This window comes from Lolium rigidum, chromosome 4 (assembly GCF_022539505.1).
Source record: "Lolium rigidum isolate FL_2022 chromosome 4, APGP_CSIRO_Lrig_0.1, whole genome shotgun sequence".
Classification (NCBI taxonomy): domain Eukaryota; kingdom Viridiplantae; phylum Streptophyta; class Magnoliopsida; order Poales; family Poaceae; genus Lolium; species Lolium rigidum.
In genome coordinates, this window is record NC_061511.1 from 126,536,093 (window position 1) to 126,559,239 (window position 23,147).

General features: G+C 45.1%; 1 protein-coding gene across 1 annotated transcript; it reads right to left on the reverse strand.

The window, feature by feature from the left end:
- Positions 1–2,801: 2,801 nt before the first annotated feature.
- Positions 2,802–10,834, reverse strand: LOC124647487 (ABC transporter C family member 10-like). Its single transcript, XM_047187425.1, has 15 exons — positions 10,750–10,834; positions 9,721–10,197; positions 9,223–9,276; positions 7,420–9,079; positions 6,990–7,347; positions 6,400–6,720; positions 6,217–6,303; positions 5,501–6,100; positions 5,228–5,392; positions 4,811–5,105; positions 4,488–4,702; positions 4,093–4,398; positions 3,767–3,830; positions 3,212–3,451; positions 2,802–2,911 (listed from the first exon to the last, which is right to left on the reverse strand). The coding sequence occupies exons 1-15, from the start codon at positions 10,832–10,834 to the stop codon at positions 2,802–2,804; spliced, it is 5,037 nt and encodes a 1,678-aa protein (XP_047043381.1).
- Between the last annotated feature and the right edge of the window lie 12,313 nt (positions 10,835–23,147).

Below are 23,147 nucleotides of genomic sequence, written 5' to 3' on the forward strand. Positions count from 1 at the left end.
TCGACTCAAGGAGAGACCGAGACGATGCTCCAGTGCTGAATGGCCCTAGGTGGCGTGCCTAGTTGAGGGGGCGCGCCCCCTGTGCTCTTTTGGGCATCGTGGCCCCCCTCGTGTGATTCCAAAGCCCAGGCTCCTTGTTTTGGTGAAAAACCTGCATGGTATTTTCCTCGATTTTATTTCCTGCGAAAACTGACATAAAGAAGACTTATGCTAAAAACAATGTCAGATTCAGCAGTTTTATCTAAGTATGGTGAAATTCCGGAGAAAATCATCGAGCAAAGTACATTGAAAATTAGATACATTTGAGATGTATCACTTGCTCTTGTCTGCACCACTGATTACATCAGGAAATACTTGATACATTTTGTCCAAAGACACATGTCCCATCTTACAATGATGGATTATGTCTCTAGTCTCCTTATCCTCGGCGACTGCAGCTAGCATGTGCATCCCTTCTTGATCCTTCATGATGCAGTCCATGTACCACAAGCCCCTACGCCTCACTCATGTACCAAGAGTCGTACCCATCGATATCTCCTGGATCAAGAACACAAATGTGTCAACAATGAGTTGGGATTAAATATGGTCAACCAAAGCACTCAAGGATAGTAAGTTGATGGGAAAAGATGGCACATGTAACACTGAGGATAATTTAATACTCGGTGTGTAGCTAATTTTCCCCACATCTGTGATGGGATGTGCTTGTGCCATCTGCTATGTACATGATTTTCAGATGTGAGATGGTGCAGAGTATATGATGTAAAGTCATTGAAGTCTCCAACAACATGTTGTGATGATCCACATCAAGCACCCATTCAGATTTTTGTTTATGGACTACTATTGATGTGTGTTCAATGTTACCTTCATTTGTGTTGACAAAGTTCGCATAACTGGTAGTCCTCTCCACTTGCAGGCTGCTTCCCCTCAGCTGAGGTAACAACATTTGCCCTTGGAGCATTCCAATAAACACCACGCCCATTCTGATCACCCCTGTTGCTACTGCCACCACTATACCCCCGGCCTCTGCCACTTCGGGCTGGTTCGGTACAAAACTGAATGATATGTACCGAGGTTACCACAATTATACCAGTTCCTAGAACCACGTTGATCAGCAACTCTGTAAGGAAATTCATTTCCATCTCCTCCTCTAGACTGCAAGCATACGTCTTCGTGAGATATTGCAGAAATGGCTGCTTGCTCTCCAGGCCTTGATTGAGCCCTTTAAAAACTTTATCACGCGTCTGCGCCCAGCCCAATTCCTGGCAATTTCCATGGACTCAACATGTGGAAACTCAAGAGGATCACGCTGATCCAGGTCTGCCCAAAGGTGTTGCAGCTCATTCACATACACCATCACACTTCTGTCCCTTTATGAACAACATGGATCTTGTCTTCGATTTCTGCCATGAGCATGATGTTTCCCTTACCGTAGTAACTCTTGGACATCAGGGTCCACACATCTGAGGAACACGGAATGCCTCAACAGTACGCTGCAATGGCTAGAATCAAAGAGGTCAACAATTAGGCCAATATTAGGGAGTCGGTGAAACTCCCCTTCTTCCATTCGGAGCTCTCCTTATCGGGCGGTTACTGCAATTGTTCCAAGAACATATCTCGTCGGGTCCTTTGTCTTCAAGATCAGCAGGGCCCACCTCGATCAACTCAGGTAACTGCTCACACCATTCAACTTGACCTCATTTGGCTTGAGCTCAAGCTTGAACACTGAATCTGCTTGGGACACACACCAATTCCACCACCTACAAGAGATGATCCCCCTTTTGCAGCCATGAGATCCTCAAGTTTCTCCAGCACAGAAGTAATGTAAGTCCCCACGACAGTCTCCACCTCTTCATCCTCTCTCCTTCTCAATCAGCGGCAGCGGAAGCCCTCTCTACAACCAGCAGCCACACAGCAGCTGCTCCAGCGGGCAACAACTTTCTATTCGCCTTCCTTCTTCTTCCCTGCTCAAGCTTCACTAGCTTCTCCTCTCCCTGCCGAGCAGCAACAGCAGCCCAGCCTGAGCTTCTTCTCCTCCTCCTGACGCGCAACTGCCTTTGCCAGCTACACCAGCACCTCCGCCACCACCGCCATAGAACCTGGCTCTGATACCATGTAGAGCAGGGGAGGCAAACCTGCTCTTGTATGTTCTGGTGGCTACACCAGGGAGCAACTCGTGCTCTCTCTCTCTCTCTTACTCACTTTAGGTCACACAGACCAGCCTTATATACATGGCTTATATGGGCCTGGGCCATATAAGGCTCACATACAACAGGTAGGATGTGTGTACGTGCGTTCATAGAGGTGAGTTGTATGTATGAACGTCTACGATTGTACTATATTTCGCAAAAAAACTTTGAACTAGAAACTCACGATAAGATGATGGGAAAGATCGCGATTAGGCACCATGCTCCTGAAATTTATAAAAGAAGAATCACAGTGATCGTTCATAATTTATAGCACAATGAACATGAGAGAAACAAGTGTCGCTGCCTTATTGGCTTACCGGGCCTTTTCCTGTTGGGGCTTATGCGTCACCGCCATTTCCCCCGCAAGGAATATGAGCCATGCGTTTCACTTTGACATGATAATAATAATCTGACCGACTGCAACCATACATTTAGCACTAGCAGTATGTTACCTTAATACGTCATCATTATTTGGATACTCTGTTTTCTATAAATCCTACATACATGAATACCTACTTATCCATTTCGAAAAAAAAACATGAATACCTACCAAACTCGTTTGCTTTCTTTATTATTAATTATAACATTACTAGAATCCTGTGAATCAAAGATGCCCTATGTAGTTCCGTTTGATGTGTATGCGCAGTACTCTTCGACCAGCTCGCGGAAGAGAGATCCTTCAGTTTCCATTAGCTTTGTAGGATTGTCATACTCCTCTACTTTCCCTGAAAGAGTATATAGCTCATTAGTAAGGACTATGAACATATATGCTGCGGTCATATCGTAGTTCATAGACAAGTACTTTTGCAAAAGTAAAGCAAAATAATACAATTGTGGGGCTCACTATAGTGAAATTAACATCTACAAATTGGTGCCAAACAAGGCTTGTAGTATAGGGACAAAAGATCGACTGTGCATTTTGTTTTCAAGTATTGTTTCACATTCTGTATTAATTTTGTCCTGTTCAATAGGACTAACGATAAGAGAATCACTATTTCTAATATGTCGGTGATAGCGAAACATACCATCACTCATTGCAAGTACCATGTCGGAGTCCATAACTGTTGGTATACGGTGCGCTACTGTAATAACAGTGCAATATTTGAATTCTGTCCTGATAGTCTTTTGAAGGACAACATCTGTTCCATTGTCTATAGAGGCCGTGGCTTCATCAAGAACTAAGATACGACACCTTCTCAAAAGTGCGCGTCCCAAACAGAAGAGCTGCCTTTGGCCCATGCTCCAGTTCGACCCGTCGTCCGCAACTGTATGAAATGATCTTGATCAGTAATATTCCAGAAATTGCGCTAGCAAACAGACATATATATATTTAAAAAATAGATGAAATGGCAGTCAGAGCTGCTTTTGATTAATAGTAGAAGAATAGTACATAGTAGTTTTTCCATTTTTTCTTGAACAGACATATATGTAATGCGCCTCGGACTACTAACAGGTTGACAATTGAGTAGCACATGTATCTTCTCCCTCTTTTGAACTTTGAAAGTGACCAAGGCACAATTGTTTTATTTTTTTAGCTTCTTAATATAACAAAAAAGGGAACTCCAGAAACTATTTCTTACCAAGTGAATCCAAACCATGTTCCTTCTCCTGGACAGCTTCAACAAGTTGACATTTCTTGAGAACCTGCAACAGAACAGAAAATAGGGTAACTACACTATGATAATTCTTTTTAAGATGTCCACATGCCACAAAATAGAAAAACGTAACTTGTCACTTGAGATACCCTTAATTCAATTTATAAATCCTATTTTCATGTGAGCTGAAATTTACAAAAATCTTATGTATATTATCTTGGTAACAGAGCTAAATAAACATGCTAACGTTATCTGATGATTATATAAGATTATAAAAACACCACGATAACTGTGTATACTACACATCTTACCTCCCATATTTGGAGATCTGAGAATTGCTCGAGAGGATCTAGATTATATCTTACAGTACCCTGAAAAAGTGTTGGATCTTGCGGAATGATACCCAAACGTGAACGCAGGTCATATAAGCCAATCGTAGTGATGTCCAAAGAGTCAATAATTATCTCCCCTCCTGCTGGTTCGGTAAGGCGAAACAATGCACCAATTAAAGTTGTCTTCCCACTTCCCGTTCGACCAACAATACCAATCTTATCTCCACCTTCAAACTTGCAACTGATTCCATGCAGTACAAGTGGAGCATCTTTTCTGTACCTAATCTGTCGAAAAAAAAATCGCACCACAATCTGTTACAACTAATCCTAAAGGTTTTGAACTTTTAAGGCGTACTTATATATTTTTTAATTACCTTCAAATCTATTAGCTCCACACTGCCAACTTGAGGCCAATCCGGTCCCGGTCTGTTTTCTTCAATAAATTCTGGTGCTTCACTTTGTATGTCCATGTACTGGTTCACCCGTTCCACTGATATTATTTGGTTCGCAAAGTTGCACTGCTTTCGAATAGAGGAAACAAAAGACATATTTAGGGAGAGACCATACGACAATGCCATTCCTACAAAACCTGCACGTGTCCATAGGAACAAGAGTAGTTAGTTTCCCTGATTGTAATGTTGTCCTGAATAAAGAGTAAGAAATGCTTTCATGCTTGTCCTTAGTATAATCTAATTACCAGGGCTAAATGTTCCTGGAGGAAGAAGAACCATGAGAAAGGCTGAAACAGAAAGAACCGCAGCACTCATTATTTCAAGGCGTTGAATCAGCCATTCAGTTGCTGCAAAATTATAGAAGTATGGGATAGCATTCTTGTCAACAAGATCAGAATTTTTATCAAAGAAACGATCTTCTTCCTCGAATGCCCTTATGGTTATAGCTCCCGAAATTGATTCACCCAAGTGATTTGCTAGAGCAGATTTCGTAGTGCCATTGATCCGCATCAATTCCTTAGCCGAGGCTAAGTAATACCTCTGCATGACAGAAAGCATTACAGATCACGATGAATCGTATAAATAATTCAATGGCAACATCTTGGGTATACAAAATGATTAACCCAATAAATAGGGTATAGCCATAATAAAGAAACCAATACCTGTAACCTGATTGCCAGAACTACCATTGGCACAGATACAAACAGAACTTGCCATGTAACAACAGCCAATACCCCCAGATTGCTGTAGCCATTTAAGCTCGCACTAAGGCTAAACATGAATGCGAACGGAACATCAAGGTCAACAGTGCTCAAATCTGAAGAGACCTGCATTGCAAGGAGCAAAAAAATAGTTGATTCATCATTAAAAATATCTGAATACGAAAGAAAAATCCAAGATTTTATTATATTTGCATTTTGTAAAAAAAATCTTACCCGGCTAAGGACCCTTCCTAGAGGAGTAGAATCATAAAAGGACATCGGTGCACGGAACAATGAATCAAGTAACTGGGAGAATAAGGATCTTGATGTCTGGACCCCGAGAACAACAACCGATAAGCATCTCGATAGCAAAAAGAACATTGTGCAAACTCCGATAACAATGTACACAGTAATTAACTTCAGTGTACCGGTACGAGGATTTTCGACATTCGCCGCCATCCATGAATTCTGTGCTATTTGCCCAGCTATGAAGATCATGTGAGAAATAACACAAAGAGAAGCATACATGAAGCCTTTGTTCTGGCACAAGTAAAGCATATAAGGCTTAACACCTGTATCTCCTGTTTCTCTTTCCTCTTTCTTGATCAGTTGATGTGCTGGTGATGGCTTCCCAGACTTCGTGTATCCACTTCCATAATTATGGTCTTTCACCTTTGTTGATATTTCATTTGCTCTATGAGGAGAAATCCTGCTGCTAAGATCTGGAAGACCAATGGTATCTTTATGGGCATTTACAAGGTCTTTAAATTCTTGACAATCTGCGAATAGTTCTTGATAAGGTGCAGATCGAATAACCACCCCATCTGACATTAACTGTCAAAAATTATCATTAGTTTTATAACCTAAACAAAACTACAGACATGAGAGAGAGAGAGAGAGAGAGAGAGAGAGAGAGAGAGAGAGAGAGAGAGAGAGAGAGAGAGAGAGACCAGAATGGTGTCGAATACAGGTAGAAAATCTACTTGGTGAGTCACCAAAATGACTGTCTTGTCTGACAGAGCACCCATGACATATTCCTGCATGTCACACAAAGAAATAGCTTAATATATAGAGCAGTTTCCTGTTCAAATCTTTAAGCACTCTACATAACTGCTGATATAGGTGATTCTTACATCGAAGAGACTTGTTGCTGTGTGGGCATCTACAGAACTGAAAGGGTCATCAAGGAGATAGATGTCTGAGTTTTGGTACAGTGCACGAGCAAGCTGAAGGCGCTGCTTCTGACCACCACTAAGGTTCACTCCTCTCTCCCCAATTTGAGTATTGTCTCCATATGGTAACATCTCGAGGTCCTTGACCAACGAGCACCTCGAGAGTGTTTCTTCATATCTTGGGCTGTCCATACAAGAACCAAAGAGAATATTTTCCTGCACCGTTCCTGTTTGAATCCATGCATTCTGAGGCACGTATGCTATTTTCCCGCTGACTTGAATCTGAGGACATTTACGCATGATTCAAATTTAATGCATGAGAAAACCGCAAAAAGATAGAAAATCATAGCATAACCTTATAGACAGACATATGTTTAATTTTCCATTCAATAAACAGACTAGGGTCCTTAATAGCAGGACATAGCACTGCTGTTTTGCTTAGCTATTAGGCTATCAATTCTGAATATGGCATATATACTTGCAGACGAAAGGTCAAGTTTGTTTGGTTTGAATTTCATAGAAAATGAAGATAATGTTATTGAAAAGCATACCGTGCCTTCAGTTTTGGGAACCTCTCCAAGCATCGCAGCCAATAGAGTCGACTTTCCTGATCCTACCTCTCCACAAATTGCAACCTTCTCCCCAGTTTTAACTACCAAATTTATGTTCTTCAAGGTAGGTTTTAATGGATCTTCATACCATGAGAACCTGCATGAGTTCATTGCTACCGGGTAACTGGTACCCATGTGGTATTTCCTCTTAACTTGTCCATTCAGCTCAGGTGCACCTAGGAACTTTTCTATCCGAGTGAAAGCAACCTTTGCTTGTACCACAACTCCGAGAACTTCCGGTATCGACCTAATGGGGTCTTGCACTAGACGTAGAGTTGCGATGAATGTGAATACGTTGCTAGCATCAAGAGGGATTTCCAGCAGATAGCACGTTAAAAATGTTGCTGCCGATACCCAGACAGGTGATGACCAGAACAGGACACTATTGTAAGCCCTGCTAAGCTGGAACGCTGACAACCACTTGTACTCAACCTCCCTTAGCTTCTCAATGGCTTTCTTAAAGTGAGCTTCCCATGCATAAAGTTTCAGGATCTTCATGTGAACTAGCGACTCCGCCATGGCCTTCAATCTCACGTCTTGTGCTTCCATAAGCTTGGTTTGAAACTTGTGTTGCAGTTTGGCTAACGGAGCATTGCAAAGTACAGTGATGATGACGACGACCAAGGATGAAACCATCGCAGTACCAACTGCATTATAAAGAATCACCAGAGCGATGCAAAGCTGAACAATGGTTGTCCATGTTTGATGGAACCAGTATGGGAATTCTCCAACTCGGTATGCATCGACGGTCACATAGTTCATGATTTGTCCAGAGGAGTGCTTCATCTTTGCTGAGCTTGACAACTTCTGTTGCTTCTTATAGATAGCTGCAGAGAGGAGAGACCTCACCTGGAGTCCTAACCTCCGTGTGCGGAAATACCACTGTCTCTGCGACAAAGACTCGCAACATTTGCAGATGAACATTATGGCAGCCAGCATAGAGCCTTCATGTTTATAGGTTCCTTTCCCAGTCGATACGTTGATGAATGCCCTGAGAAGCAACGGGCCTGTAGATAAGGTGAGAACCTTGAGCAAGGCGAACATACCTGAGACCATGATCCCACGCTTGTGATGAGAAACGATAGTCCACAAGATTGATGGTGTGCCATCAAATGACTGCAAAGGCGAATGCTTCTTGTTGCTATTCAGCTTCTCCAAGAACATTAAGTACTGGTTTTGTGCTCGGTCGGTGGCGCCTAATAGTGGCATGTCTTTCTCCTCGAGGGGCTTCTCATAACCCATCTTCATGAAAGGGTTCAGCCACCAGAATGACATCTCGCTCAAGATACCGGCTTTAGCAAAGGCGGTTACCTCTGAAGAGTCGGCTACCTCACTGTCTGGATCGGTCTTCAGTGGCTTGTATAAACCTTTCCCGTTTTCTTCATGCCCCTCCTCATCATGGGTGCTCGGAATGGTGTAAACAAGAAAGATAACTGCTCCTGGCAGGGACAGAAAATCCAAACAAGCCTTAATGGTGACCACATTTGCCCCAACAGTGCTGACAACCGAGGAACAACAGATGAATGCGGTATAGATGGTCAGCGAGAACGACCATAACCGAGTGAACGTGAATCCGAGAAACCCACGCCTGATGGCACAAGCGAAGGCGGTGAGGAGCAAACTGAAACCTTGAGACAGTGTTGCAAGCCACAAGTGTGGCGGGCAAACAGAAGCATCCTGGTTACTACCCAGCATCCACACTCCTCGGACAAGATGGACCGAACCCAAGCAGGCATTGAACACCACGGCAGCCAGCTGCAGCGATGAAGTGAGCGTGAAGAGCTGGCGTGCAGATGCTACACTCTTCCGAAGTTCGATGAGCAAGCGGAGCATGAGCACGAGGGTGAGCGGCGTGGCAATGGCTATCGCCACCAGATGATTCATGCAAGTGGAGGAGTCGAATATTTCCTTGAATGTACATGAGATTAGGACATGGTGGCTGGAGCAAACTGCCCTCCCGCACAAGTTCGTCATCTTCCAAAAACCTGAAATATATATACATGACAAAGCATTCAAGTGGCATTCGAAGCCTGCAGTAGCGGTAGCGATAATGATGTAGTAGCTATGTAAGCGATAATGATGTAGTAGCTATGTAACATCAGACATGCGAGAAGAAAAACTTCTTAATTTAAGGCATGGCTACGGCCTAATCTCTAAAAGAAGAAAAACTTACTTGTGAGGAAACTCATCTGTGCTGTGCAGTCATGAACAGGTGGATGAGTAACCCCTGCCTGAAGCAACCACGAACAGTGTAATATTTTCCTGAACCAAGCACAACTCGATCCCTAGATTCAATTCTTCGTTTTTGTATGTTTTATCTCTGAGAAATTCTGGCAGCATTGAGTTTGTAGCGGCCACCCCTGCTCATGTTCGTCCGGAGCTTTGGCAGTGTACACACAAAGGAATAATAGCCAGCTGTTGGTAGTGTGGCAAGCATATTTTTTGTGTGGGAGGAGCGGGAAGGAGCACATGCGCTGCAAATCACACACAACAAAAAACAAAAATCGTGTGCGCACGCCCCTCCATCAGTCAGAATATGGAAAGAGGTAGAAAGCGTATGGCCTCCTGTGCACTTCGCTGTCTGCTTTCGCTTGAATCTCTCCTACGACAAACCGATCTTCTTAATACAAGATGCCTCCTCAGGGGCAAACAGTCTATCTTGGCAACAGACCGGTTCGCTCCCCCGCGTCGCCTCCTCCTGGCCCTAGGCCGCCGCCGCCAGCTCCCCCCGCCTCGATCTCCCCTCCTCGTCGCCCCCGGAGGCGCCGCCGGTCGAAGGCCGCGTCGCCCAGGAAGGGGGCGGCGAGGATCTGGGCTCCCGGCTCCGCGCGCGACGATAGGAGGAGGAACGCCGCGCCAGATCTGCTGGTGCGGGAGTGGGCGCGACGTCGGCGCCCCTGCTGCGTCTTGCTCCTGCCGGAGCAGCCGTGGGTCAGGGCGTGGTCGACCAGCGCTCCTCCCGGTGGGGGCTTGGGCACCCGAGGCGGCGGCCTGTGCGAGGTGAGGGCGGCGTGGTCCCTGGCGACGGGGAGCGCTTGCTGATGCTGAGGACCGTCTCCTCGGTCGCGCAGGCGGCGTGGAGGCGGTAGAGGGTGCTCGGGCCGGGGTGGTTGCCCCGTCGACCTCGTGGCAGATCTGAAGACGGAGGCTGGATTCCAAGTGGTACCCACCCCAAGGCCATGACATCCGGCGTTCTCGTCGGTGTGGTTGGGGTGGCAGGGCAGGGGCTTCTGGCCGGGAGAAATCCTTGGCCGGCGGTGGCGGTCACAGCGTCGGCGACGTCCTGGACGCCGTCTTCCTCCTTGGAGGCGATGCTGAGGTATATCCCCCCTCCCTCCGTCCTTTGGCACCCGGGTGAAAACCAAAATCTCTGGATTGGGCGGCGACGGCGCTCTGGCGTCGTGTTTCTTCTTGAAGGTGCCGCCTTGGGTCGGTGGAAGGTGTCCGTGCTGCGTGGGTGTCCTGGTCTGCGGTTGCGGCGCTTGCCGTGTCTTCTCTGGCGATCTCCGTCCTGATGCTGAAGTCTTTTGGGTGGCCGGTGCGTTGGCCGGCGGCGAGGCCTGTGGTCTTTCGCGTGCGGTGGTCGTGTCCGGTTCTTGTCCTCGGTTTGATGCCCCTGGTGCTCATTCGTGCTCTAGGGAGAGCTGCTCCGCTTGCCGACGGTCCGGCGCCCTACGATCCAGGGCGAGAAGGTTGGGACCTTCTTCGGAGGTGGAGACGGATGGCATTCCGGCTGCGATGCGACAGGACTTGACGGTGGCAGGATTCCCGGTGGCGAGCTTCATGGCGTTGTTTCTCCTCCGCTCTGGTTCTTCCTTGAGATGATGGCCTTGATGACAAGTTGTTTTCTTGTAATCTTTTGTTTGCTTGTTCATCGATGTTTGTAAGCTGTTCTTCAGCATCCTGTAACACTTGCCGGCAACGGCCTTATTAATTTAAGGCAGGGCTACGGCCGACTCTTTAAAAAAACTGTAAAGCTGTCAACATCTAAATGCATGTTCTTGAGTTCTGCCATAAATCTGGTTGTAATAGCATAGCTCCTATTCTGTTATACACCCATTCAGACAGCGCATGAATCTACCTCTGTGAACTAGTGATTTCGTTATTAATGGAACATATTTCTTAAAATAAAAAACTTACTCCCTCCAGCCCTATTTACTTGTCGCAGCCATGAGCAGATCTATGGCTAGCTTGCTTGTGCATCCACGACAAGTAATTCTGGCCGGAGGTTGTACTAGTGGTGAGAGCTGAGTAGTTGGTTCAATGACACAGGCATGAGTGCATAACCAAACAAATGCTGCAAAAATCGGAACCGCAAAAAGGGAAATTCAAAATTGCAACATAAAAGGGTAAGAGCTGATAGAGGAACCGAAAGAAGATTGTAATAGTAGATGGCTTGACATACTCTTCAAGATGGTACTCTGACCATAAATTAATGTCCAAGCATGTTGAAAACACAATTCATGATAAATCTGGTAATGTCAATATGATGTTTTGGATGCAAGTATTTTTTCTTTATAGAAGGTCAAAATTGAAAATGTTTATCTGGTACTAATTCATACTGCCTCCGTTCCTAAATATGAGCCATATAGTTTTTGGCACGGAAATTAAAGAACACATATTGAGAGAAAATTACACCAGATTTGGATGGTATTACCGTAAACATTTGACATTAGAAAATAGAGGACTTTTCAAAAGATAAGAAAATATAATTAAATCCCTAAGAAAAATTTCCATACAAGTAGTGTGTCGCACTAAAGCCTATATTCTGGATTTTTTCTCGAAAAACTATATGGCTTATATTCAGGAACAGAGGGAGTATTAGGCTTAAATTTTGGACTAGAGGTATTACTATTATATAGTGGCACCTGCACTTAAGGTTTTAAATCACACAAATACCGCAAACACAGAAAAGATAATGTACGAGGGTAAATTAAGGGATCAATATCAACGGAAGAGAATCCAGACTCTGCCTATTGACCCCTGTATTGCTTATAATATGAATATACAATAGAAGATGACTCAAGATTTGTGGTCAATGGTCGGCACAGAAAGAAGCTCATTCATTCTGTAGTCTAGGAAGAGGGTATGATTGAATGTCATGAGCAGCTCAAGTCCTATATCACATCCTATTATAAAGAACTATTTGACACCCCGAGAGGAATCTGATATATCTATGAACGAGTCCAGGATTGATGATATACCCCAAGTGTTCTCACAAGAAAACGCGATTCTGACCTTTTCTTATTCTAAGGAGGAGATAAGGAAAGCCTTTTTTTCCAAATGAAATATAATAAGGCGCCAGGTCCAGATGGTTTTCCAACTGAATTTTATCGGACCTTCGTGATATTATAAAAGATGATTTATTGGAACTGTTTAGTGAACTACATAAGGGGCAACTTAGTTGTTACGCATCAATTTTGGTGAAATTATTCTTTTACCAAAAACTATAGATGCGGAACGGATTCAACAATACAAACCTATTTGTCTTCTTAATGTTTGCTTTAAATTTTTTTACCAAAGTGGCGACTATTAGACGGTGTTCTCACTTTACATGAAACAATTCATGAGATGCATCGCAAAAAATTGAATGGGTTAATACTCAAAATCGTCTTTGAAAAAGCCTACGATAAAGTTAAATGGTCCTTTCTTCAACAAAGTCTTAGGATGAAAGGTTTTTCTAATGAGTGGCGCGCTCTCGTTAATAACTTTTTTTGGCGGAAGTGTTGCCATTAAGATCAATGATGACATTGGTAGATATTTCCAAACAAAAAAGGTTTGAGGCAAGGCGATCCCCTATCTCCATTGTTGTTTAACATGGTGGCGGATATGCTTGCTATTATAACTGAGCCTGCTAAAGTTGATGGCCAGATTGAAGGGGTAGTTCCTCATTTGGTTGATGGGGGCCTATCCATCCTTCAATATGCCGATAACACAATTTTATTTATGGATCATGACTTAGAGAAAGCAAGAAATCTGAAGTTAATTCTTTCAGCATTCGAACAACTTTCCTTAAGATTAATTTTCATAAAAGTGAATTGTTCTGTTTCGGTGAAGCCAAAGATGATGCCAACCTGTATGCCGAGTTATTCGGATGTTGGCTTGGGTGTTTTCCCATTAGCTATCTGGGTATTTCGATTCATTATGGGAGACTGACGTTGGCTGAATGGAAAATTGTTGATGAAAGACTTCGAAAGCGCCTTAGTAGCTGAAAAGAAAATTATTATCCATCGGGGGAAGATTAGTTCTCATAAATTCAGTACTTACGAATATGGTGTTGTATATGATATCTTTCTTCCAGTTGCCCAAAGGAGTCTTGCATAGACTGGATTATTTCCGATCAAGATTCTTTTGGCAAGGGGATAATGAGAAAAAGAAATACCGTTTGACGAAATGGAGTGTTGTTTTCCATCCAAAAGATCAAGGTGGACTTGTTGTCCACGATCTTGAAGTTAAAAACAGGGCCTTTCTAGGTAAATGGCTTGCCAGGTTGTTAACCAAGGATGGAGTATGGCAGCAACTATTACGGAAAAAGTATGTGGGCTCAAAAGCAATATCTTAGGTTCTTTGGAAACCGGGAGATTCGAACTTTTGGGATATCATTATGGCAACTAAGAAGCATTTTTCCCTTTTGGTTCTTTCTCCATGAAGGATGGGTCTGAGATAAGGTTCTGAGAGGATAGATGCTTGGGTACAACTACTCTTCGAGAATAATATCCAGCCTTGTACAATATTGTTCGACATAAGGGAGATACATTACAGAAGGTGATGGAAACTTCTCCACCATGTATGTCATTCAGGCATGATCTCATTGGCACCCAACTAGCTACTTGCAATGAATTGCTACAAAGGTTAGCTTCAATCCAGCTAGTTCAGGGAGTCGATGAATTCCGTTGGAGCCTTACCAAGAATGGTATATTCTCGGTCAGATCTATGTACAAAGCTTTAATTATACCCAGTTAACCGATTGTTAATAATAAATCCATCTGAAAGATGAAAATACCGCTGAAAATAAAAGTTTGTTGCATGGTATCTTCGTCAGGGTGTGATTCTAACTAATGATAACCTTGGAAAACGCAACTGGTAGGGTTGTACGAAATGTGTTTTCTGTCATGAAGAAGAGACAATAAAACACATTTTCTTCAACTGTTGGGTTGCTAGGTCTATATGGTCAATCATTCAGATATGTTCTACCTTATACCCACCTCGCAACATTGCAAATATTTTTGGCAATTGGCTAAATAGGGTGGAGTCTAGGTATAAAACGCTTATCAGGGTGGGCGCGATTGTTGTCGTATGGTTGCTTTGGCTATATAGAAATGACAAGTTTTTTAACAATAAAAATTCTTCTCTCGTGCAGGTTGTTTACCGCTCTACGGCTTTGCTCCATTCATGGTCGCCAATTCAACGATTGGAGGATCGCGGCCTCTTTACGAAGGTGTCTACACAGTTGGAGAATATGGCCAAGGAGTTTATTTCTCAACATGGGTGGCCACATAATTGACAGATTGAAGCCAATGAAGCTTAGCCTAGCTGGCTCTATTTGTCCTCTTTATAAGGTCGTTTTGTTTCAGACTTGATATTTGAACGGCTGTGTGCATCTTAGTTATGCAGAGGCTGGGTGTAATGCTTAACATTTTTGATTAATGAAGCACCCTTTATCGAAAAAGATGACTCAAGATGATAGGCAAAGGTCAAAATTGTGAACTGACTCGATGTGAACCTTATCACAGGAATCGTATAAGAAGAAAAACTTTATTAGGTTAGAAGGGTAGTAAAAGCACGGAAATTCAATTCGGCTCCCAGGTGCGTATGCTCCCTCTACCAAAAAATCATATTTCGAAGCGTTAAATTTTTTTAACAAAAAGTTTTACATGTACATCTCCATAATATATGTGCGTTCATCAAGTTTCACAAAAAAAAAGAAATTTTTATGGTCTATGTAAAAAAGAGAAAACTTATCTTACGAAAAGCATTATTTCTAGTACTGAGTTTTGTCTTTTTTACACACGTCAAATGACTAGTCGATTTTTTATGAAACGACTTTGTGAGCGCGTAGCATGTGAAGATGTACGTGCAAAAAATTTGTTCCAATTTTTTTGAAATTCAAAATGTATGTAAAAATACATTTCAAAATATAGGGAGCATACGCACCCATGTTCCAAAACACCACTCCCAGTAAAGCATCAATTCTCTTTTACACAGAGATAAAACCAGAGAATAAGTATAGCCTATGAAATATGAATACCCCAACAAACTTGATGCAACATTGACATTATTCTTAGCTCCCCAAGCTTCCTGGATAGGAAAAAAGAATCTAATTTTTAATATGAACAACACAAAAATGGACGCTTTCACCACACAAGAAAAGAAAAATAGGATGCAAAAGTGCTAATTAATTTTAGCTCATAGGTTGCTTGCTGCTCTTCAACTCAACTTCATGCAACCATGTCTAGTGACAGTGGCATCACTGACAAGGAAATCAGAGCATTCAAAATTCAAAATTCAAAAAAACCTAATAAGCACATTACATCAGGATAAACCCCAAACCGCAGAAGATCAACACCATATAAAACAAACATTCTATGCATATAAATCATCAATTGATCAAAGTGATAAGAACAGTGATCCATATGAGCAAGAATGGCAATGTAAATGATAACTGATAACAACCAAAAACATGAATATATTTATTTACCAATACAACTGATATAACAATTAATTATGAATAAACATTTAAGTTAAGAGAAACTCCCTCTGTTTTTATTTACCCTGGTTTAGTCAAAGTCAAACTTTATAATGTTTGGCCACATATGTAGCAAAATATATCAACATCCGTAATACAAAATTCACATAATTTGATAATGAATTTTATGATGATTCTATTAATACTAATATTGTATTTTAGAGGGTTAATTGGCCCTATGCCATTGTAATTTTCACCACTTGGAGAAATGCCATTACAAAAACTGTAGAGATATGCCACTCTAATTTCTTCATACCTCTACTTATGCCATTTTCTCTATTTAAGCGAATAATGGTTTAAAAAATACGCCTATTTCAGTGCATCTACAACATTTATCGTACTACCCGTGTGACCAACTTTCAGCAGCATTTTTTTGTCTTACGGAAACAAAAGTTTCGAATTTTGGCAAAAAATTGAACTTTCCAGAAAAATCTGAGAAAAATCCAGAAAATCAAAAACAATAATACGAGTCTACTGATCAAATTTGAGCAAATTCTGTGCACATATGAATCCTTAAATTGACATTTTATGTTCTATCCAAATACAAGCAAACTCTGTACATTCACGGAGAGAATGGTTGTTTAATTTGTTTTATTTTTTAATTTGTTTTTCTATTGAAATGAAATAGCAGCTCTCCTGCTGTCATTCAAAAAAAAAAAGAATGGTTGCGAGGATGTTGGGGACCGGTGCCCTCACACAAATGGCAGATAGTGGACCGGCCAGAGCCGCGTCTCCGGCAGCCTCGCTGGCCTACAGGCGCCCAGCCCGCCGGCAATTGCGCGCAGCAGATGCGTCGCGTGAGGGGAGCCTGCTGCCTCGGGCGCCTACAGCCACGGCGTCGCACGTGGGCTTCCAGGCTCCGGCCATGGCCTACTCCGTTGGCCTCCGCCGGCGGCGGCCTACAGCCCTGCCCGCCGGCAACTGCGTGCAGCCTCCACCCTCGGGCGCCTCCCGCCACCGCGTCGCGCGTGGGCCTCGAGGCTCAGAGCATCTCCAGTCGAGTCCCTCAAACCGTCCCAAAATGATTTGAGGCGCGCCGAATAAAAAAAAAATTTCAGCCACGTCTCCCAAAACCGCTAGCCGCTTTTTGTCCGGCGCGGCCGATACGGTGTCCGGCGCCCCGAGCCCGTTCCAACCCCACAGGGTACGCACCGGGGACGCCGGACACACCGAAAAGCGAGGCAGGGAGTGGCGGGGCCGACCCGTCAGCGGCACATTGAATTTTAACCTAACCGTCGCCTACCTCGTGACGAAAGTTATTGGCGCGCAGCGACGGTGCACTTCCCGCAGAGGCGCAGCGAAACTTCTCGTCGCGCCTAGCTCTACGTGCCGGCGTTAATGAGCGCCACCGCTCCCCCGCCTCCCTCTGGCCTATAAAAAGTGCCGCCTCTCATCATCCCTCTCACACACAAACCCTAGCGCCTAGCCGCCACCATCTCAACAAGAGTCGGCGCCATGGCTGGTAGAGGCGGAGGTCACGCTCGCGGCCGTGGTCGTGGTCGCGGCCGCAGCCGCGGCCGCGGTAGAGCTACACGCTCGGCGTCGCTTGCGATGCCGTCGTCGTCCTCATCGCCGGGCATGCATGACGTGGAAGGGCACGTGCTCTTCGAGTTCATCATCTTCCCCAAGGGCGACCCGCACGGCATCCAGAGGCCGCTGGACTCCTTCGCCGACTACGTCGCCGGCGACGAGCGCCCGCAGTCGCTGCATCTGCGGGAGGATGGCCGCGGCTGCTGCCGGTGACTCGTCGACGTGATCTACGATGCGCGCGGCAAGATGTACCTCCACATCGGCTGGGAGAAGTTCACGTGCTACCACCGTCTCGAAGGCGGCTTCGTCCTCCTGTTTTCCTACTTTGGCAACAGGGACATGAGCGTCAAGGTGTTCGACGAGACGCGCTGCCGCCGGAACTACCATGGCGACAGCGCCGAGGAGGACGACGACTGATGAAGATTGTTGCTTCTTCGCAGCGAATACGTGCACAGAGGTTTCTGGTTGTTCTTCCTCGGAAGAACCAACAGGGGCACCGTCACCAGCTGGATTTTCCAGTTTGGGTGACTGGGTGTGATAAGGGGAATCCCAGCAGATCCTCCTAAGGTGTTGCTAGATCTTTCATAGCGAGAACATGGGTAGATACATACCTCCAATTACGCGCGGAACGCAACCTAAAGTAGGGGATAAATCCAGCAAGCAACATGATGGAGATCATCACGTCTCAAGACCAAAGCACGACAATCCTTGATGAACACAAGAACCTCCGCAGCAACGATAATAGATAAACGGCGGCGCCATCCCCGGAGGGATGCTTCACCAAGCACACACGCGATAGCGTCTAGACTTAACTCAAAACTAGTTCTAACCCTCAAACCCTAGCCGTCCCACCCTTATATGAGGGGGTGGCCGGCCAGCCCCTAGTGGGCCTCTCTACCTTGGTTTGGACAGGCCCAAACCAAAGTGACTCAACTTAATAAAAACCCTAATTGGCCCACATATGACCATTACATAAAATAATATAATTAGGCTGGTGGAGTCCTGAAATTGGGCTCCACATAGGCCTTCATGCCCGTATCAGGGTGTGCCCTCGAGTTTTCTTTCTTGGCAGCGAACACACGAAACCTTCGATGCACGGCCTAGTTAGGTTTAGTTCTTTTGCAATATTTTATATTTGTGTCAACCATGGTTCAAACAATGTATTAGTTTGAGGAAAACCATGTTCCAAATTATGTGTTCGTGTAAACCACGTTCCCAATTATGTATTAGTTTGTGGAATATTACTTCTCTTTATTGAAATAAAAATGCAAAAAAAGAGTATTTAATGTTTGGCGGCGGCGTTTGGGGGACGCGGCTGGGGAGCGACGTCCCCCAAACGCGACACGAACAAAACACGTCCACCAAACACTCAATCCGGCGCCGTTTGGGGGACGCTTTGGGGGACGCGACTGGAGATGCTCTTAGGCATGGCCGACTCCGTTGGCCGCCCCCGGTAGGGTTCGTGTGGGCGGGAGAGCTAGCAGAGCGTTTTGGATACCTTCGTGGATTTGGCCACTATGTGCGGTTCCGAAATCGACCAGGCACATCATGTTCCCATGTTGCCCTGCCGCCCAGTTTCTTTAGAGGTTCTTAGAGCATGTCCAGCCGCGTCCGCCAAAAGGGTTTTGGGGTGTGTCGGACAAAAAAATCGTTCCCAGCCGCGCCCAAGCCTCGTTCTGTCCGGCGCGGCCCAATACGGTGTCCGGCACCCCGAGCCCGTCCCCGCTACATAGGGGATGCTCCGGGCGCGCCGGACATAACGAAATGTGAGGCGGGGAGTGGCGGGCCCAACGAGTCAGCGGCAAAGGAAAAATCTACCCCCCTCTCCCGCCAAATCGCGCATCTCCCGCCACATCGCGCCTCTCCGCCTCACATTTCTGCCCTCCCAACACATTTTACCGCCTATCTCGCCGATTCATTTCTCCCTCCCGCCGTCGCTACTCTATCCCTCCCGCCGTTTCTACCCTCGCCCCATCCATGGCGCCGCCGATATGCCCCAAAAAAATGGCCAAGAAAGCGGCCACCAAGCCACCGGGCAATGAGACGAAAGGGGTGAAGGCGCCCTTCGCAAAGCCGCGGAAGGCACCGGCTCCGAAGAAGAAGCCGGAAGGCTGGACCGACGATCAATGGCAGCAAGACTACCTGCGCTGCAAGATGTCGACGGCGGAGTGGAGGGGACGGAAGGCGGCGCAGCTGGAGAAGAAGACGGTGGCGGCGCTCGCGCAGCAGCACGCGCTGGCCGCGTGTATCATGGCCAACAATGCGAGCCCATGGAGTACATCAGAGCCGGTTTACATTCCGGGAGTGATGTCTCCGTCGACATCCGGGTTCTACAACGATGACCTCTCCGCCACTCCCGGGTGCGTGACGCCAAACTTGTTGCCGCGGTACGAGGATACGTTGTCGCATGGCGGCTTCAACCCCAATGTCGTGTTCTACTCCCCGGCGTACGACCAAGCGCCCCAGCGCGAGCCAGGCCCTGGTGCGGACGGCGCCCCGTTCACTGGCCGCAGGGGCCCGCTCGAATTCGTGAGCACCGGTGGTGAGGAGGAGGAGGAGGAGGAAGAGGAGGAGGAGGGTGAGGAGTGGGTGGAGGACGAAGAGGGCAGCGACGAAGAGGACGACGACGGCGCGGGTGCCGCGGAGGATGCAGATGATCTCGTGGGGGTTGACGCGGACGGCGTGAGGAAGAAGAGGAAGAAGAAGGCCTCGGGATGCAGGGTTTGTCAGTGCGCAGGAGGTGCGAGCAAGCGAGCGAGGCCGAAATGAGAGAGATGTTTTTTTTGGAGAGAGAGGGACAACCAAAGGATCCTGAAGGACCCAGACTTCCAATATGCATCAGAGCACAGTTTACAATAGGACACAAAATAAATAGGAAATTACATCTAAATCCCTAACTTTTACATGGAGGACCCAAGACTGAAAGCAAGAAATACGATCGGGTCCTTAACAGCCACCGCTCGGATTGATCCTCATCGCAACCGGGACGAACCACTTGGCTCGACCAAATCTCCATGGCTACAGAGGCTGCACACCATGGCCTCCGAGCTGAGCTGGAAATGCCCTACCAAAACCGGCAGCCAACAGAGGTGGATAATTGGAGAGAGAGAGAGAGTTTTGATGCGTCTTCTCTTGACAAAGAAGATGGCTGGGATTTTTCCTATCTACCGCAGGTGACTTGTGCTCACTGAAGTGTGGGACCTCATGCATGGGAACCACACGTAAGTGACATACCTGTTGGTGTAATAATTCGGGTGCTTATTATATTGTATTAGTACAAAATTTTCTATGGATCCAAGGGTAGGAAAGCCAAGTTAACTCATTTACGTACATGACAATATTTTTTCCATGAAGCCAAGTTAACTGATCTATCAATTGGTACACTTTGGTTATATTCAAAATTTTACTTGAAACTTGTTGGTCATGCCATTTTACTACTTGCCTAACACAATTTTTCAGCGCGGGAAGGGAGGGGGGAGGGGCATGATGCTACCCTGAATTTGCGGGACCCCAAAAACTTGAAAATATGAGCAATGCATTCAAAAGAAACACTCGTCCCCTCCCCCCATGATTTTGACCTAAATTTGAAATCAAGCCGAAGGTGGTTCAAAAAAGGCACCAAAGGCATGGATTGTTCATCATTTTCTACATAGCTAGGGAAAATACCATACCTGCCATACCGGTGTTTTAGAAAAGAGCCCTTCAAATAGTTTGGAAACATGTTGGACTTCGTCCAACTTAATTTCTTTCCACATGTGAGCTTGGTACTACTAGACAAGAACCATGTCAAACTTTTGAATTAGGGCCCAATTTTATGTATATATTTGCAAATTTTCATGCACGCATGAAAAATTTGCAAAATATGTGCATTTTGTGTTGTCGAACATATACATGTGCCTTTACTTGTCTGCCACCAATTTAATTTTCATTTCCGGGGAAACATGTGACAGGATGGCCATTTCCAAGGTTTCATGCATATACAATATTTTTTTTGGCTAAATCCGCTTAAATGCAAATTTGAGAAGTGGGTAGATGAAGTACATTTCAAACAAATAATTGAAAAACTACAGGGGTGTGTGACCCTAATGTGTGGAGCCATGGTACAATATATAATGGCCAAAGACACGAGCCACCACATCCAACTAGAGCACTAAACAAGGGCGAGCTCTCATGAGATTGATCGACCTAAATTTTAAAACAAGCCAAAGTTATTGTGGGGCCCGATAGAAAATTAAGGTCGAAACAAAGCATGGAGATTCATATCATTTGTGTTTTACATATGTACTACCTCTATGGACAATACCAAATAAACATGGCATATATACACTTCTATTCTTTTAGAAGAACCCTGCATAGTTTTGGGCAGCATGTGTTTGAGTACGTTCGCCTCGCTTCCCAAAAGCGTGGGAGCAATGTATTACTACAAGAAAACAATGGCAAACCTTTGAATCATGACTCATTTTTTGGTAGTGATATATATATGTATATATATGTTTATGGTTTAGGGTTTAGGGTTAGGGTTTAGGGTTAGGGGGTTTAGGGTTTAGGCCGGGTTTATAGAGATGCACATCTTTTCATTTCACATTTGTGATGTACAATATATATACTACCTATGTATTACAATATATATACTACATATGTAAAATAATACCAACCATGACCTTAATTTGTTAGAAGAACCTTTAACAGGTTCTCTCACCTTTCATATGTTGGAGTTTGCCTTGCTTCTTCAATTTCCCACATGCATATATATGCACATGGTTACTGCAAGAACTAGGGAAAACTTTTGAATCGTGACCCTATTTTCTCGCACACACATATTGACATAGGCATCCCCAATGGGCCTGCCGAAGATGGTACCCGCGTTTTACTGAAGGCCCACGACCCGAAGTTTTTAAAGCCCGGAAGCCCAGTCAAGAGATAGTTTGGAAAGATAGAGTTGTATTAGGAATATTGACTTGTAACTATTACGGGATGAACTCAAATAGTCTCCCGGACTTTGTAACTTGTACATCACGAAACCCTCGGCTCCGCCTACTATATAAGGGGGAGTCGAGGGACAAAGAAAGCATCGATTTTATTGCCCACGCAACCCTAGTTTCATAACAGTCGAGTACTTTTCGGGCTGAACCTTCGAGATCTACTTGCCCTTTAGTTCCCTGAAAACCCTAGTCTACAATCTGTAGGCATTGACAAGGACAAGTCGATACCTTGTCAATTGGCGCCGTCTATGGGAATTGAAGGCGACAAGGATCTGATCTCGATGGCACGCTCAACATCGTCGACGTCTTCGGTGGCAAGAAACGCAATGGATAGAGGTAATCAGATCGAAACTGATCTAATCGATTTTGTTGCTCACCCACCCTCCCATGTGGATTGTGACGCCCCGGAACCGGTACCATGAGGATCCCAGCGAACCCGCCGAAATCCGCATGATATCGATTCAGAGACGCCCTCCGACACGACGTGCGCGACGAATCACACACGTGATGCCAGAGGAATTAACACGAGCGGTAACATTACAACAGGATTACAATAGAGCCCACAAGATACATATATTACAACAACGACTCCAACGAGTCAAGATACAAATCTACAATACAAAGATCCAAATCATACAGAAGATCAAATACGTCCGAGTACGGACAAGATACAAATTGGACTAAGAGTCCCGAAGATAACCAGATGGCGTCCATAACACCGCCTGTGCCAAGCCGGAAGGGTAACCTTGCTAACGTCGTCATCTCGTACTCGTCAAAGTCGGGCCATCGGTTGCCGACAAAAGGGGAGGAGACAAAAAGAAAAGAAGGCGAGGGTAAGTA

Coding starts and splice junctions, on each gene's coding strand:
- LOC124647487 (XM_047187425.1), bottom strand. CDS start 10,834: ATGAAGCTCGCCACCGGGAATCCTGCCACCGTCAAGTCCTGTCGCATC. Junction 4,703..4,810: donor TCCAGGAACATTTAGCCCTG/GTAATTAGATTA, acceptor GGACACGTGCAG/GTTTTGTAGGAATGGCATTG. Junction 3,452..3,766: donor ACATGGTTTGGATTCACTTG/GTAAGAAATAGT, acceptor CATTTCATACAG/TTGCGGACGACGGGTCGAAC.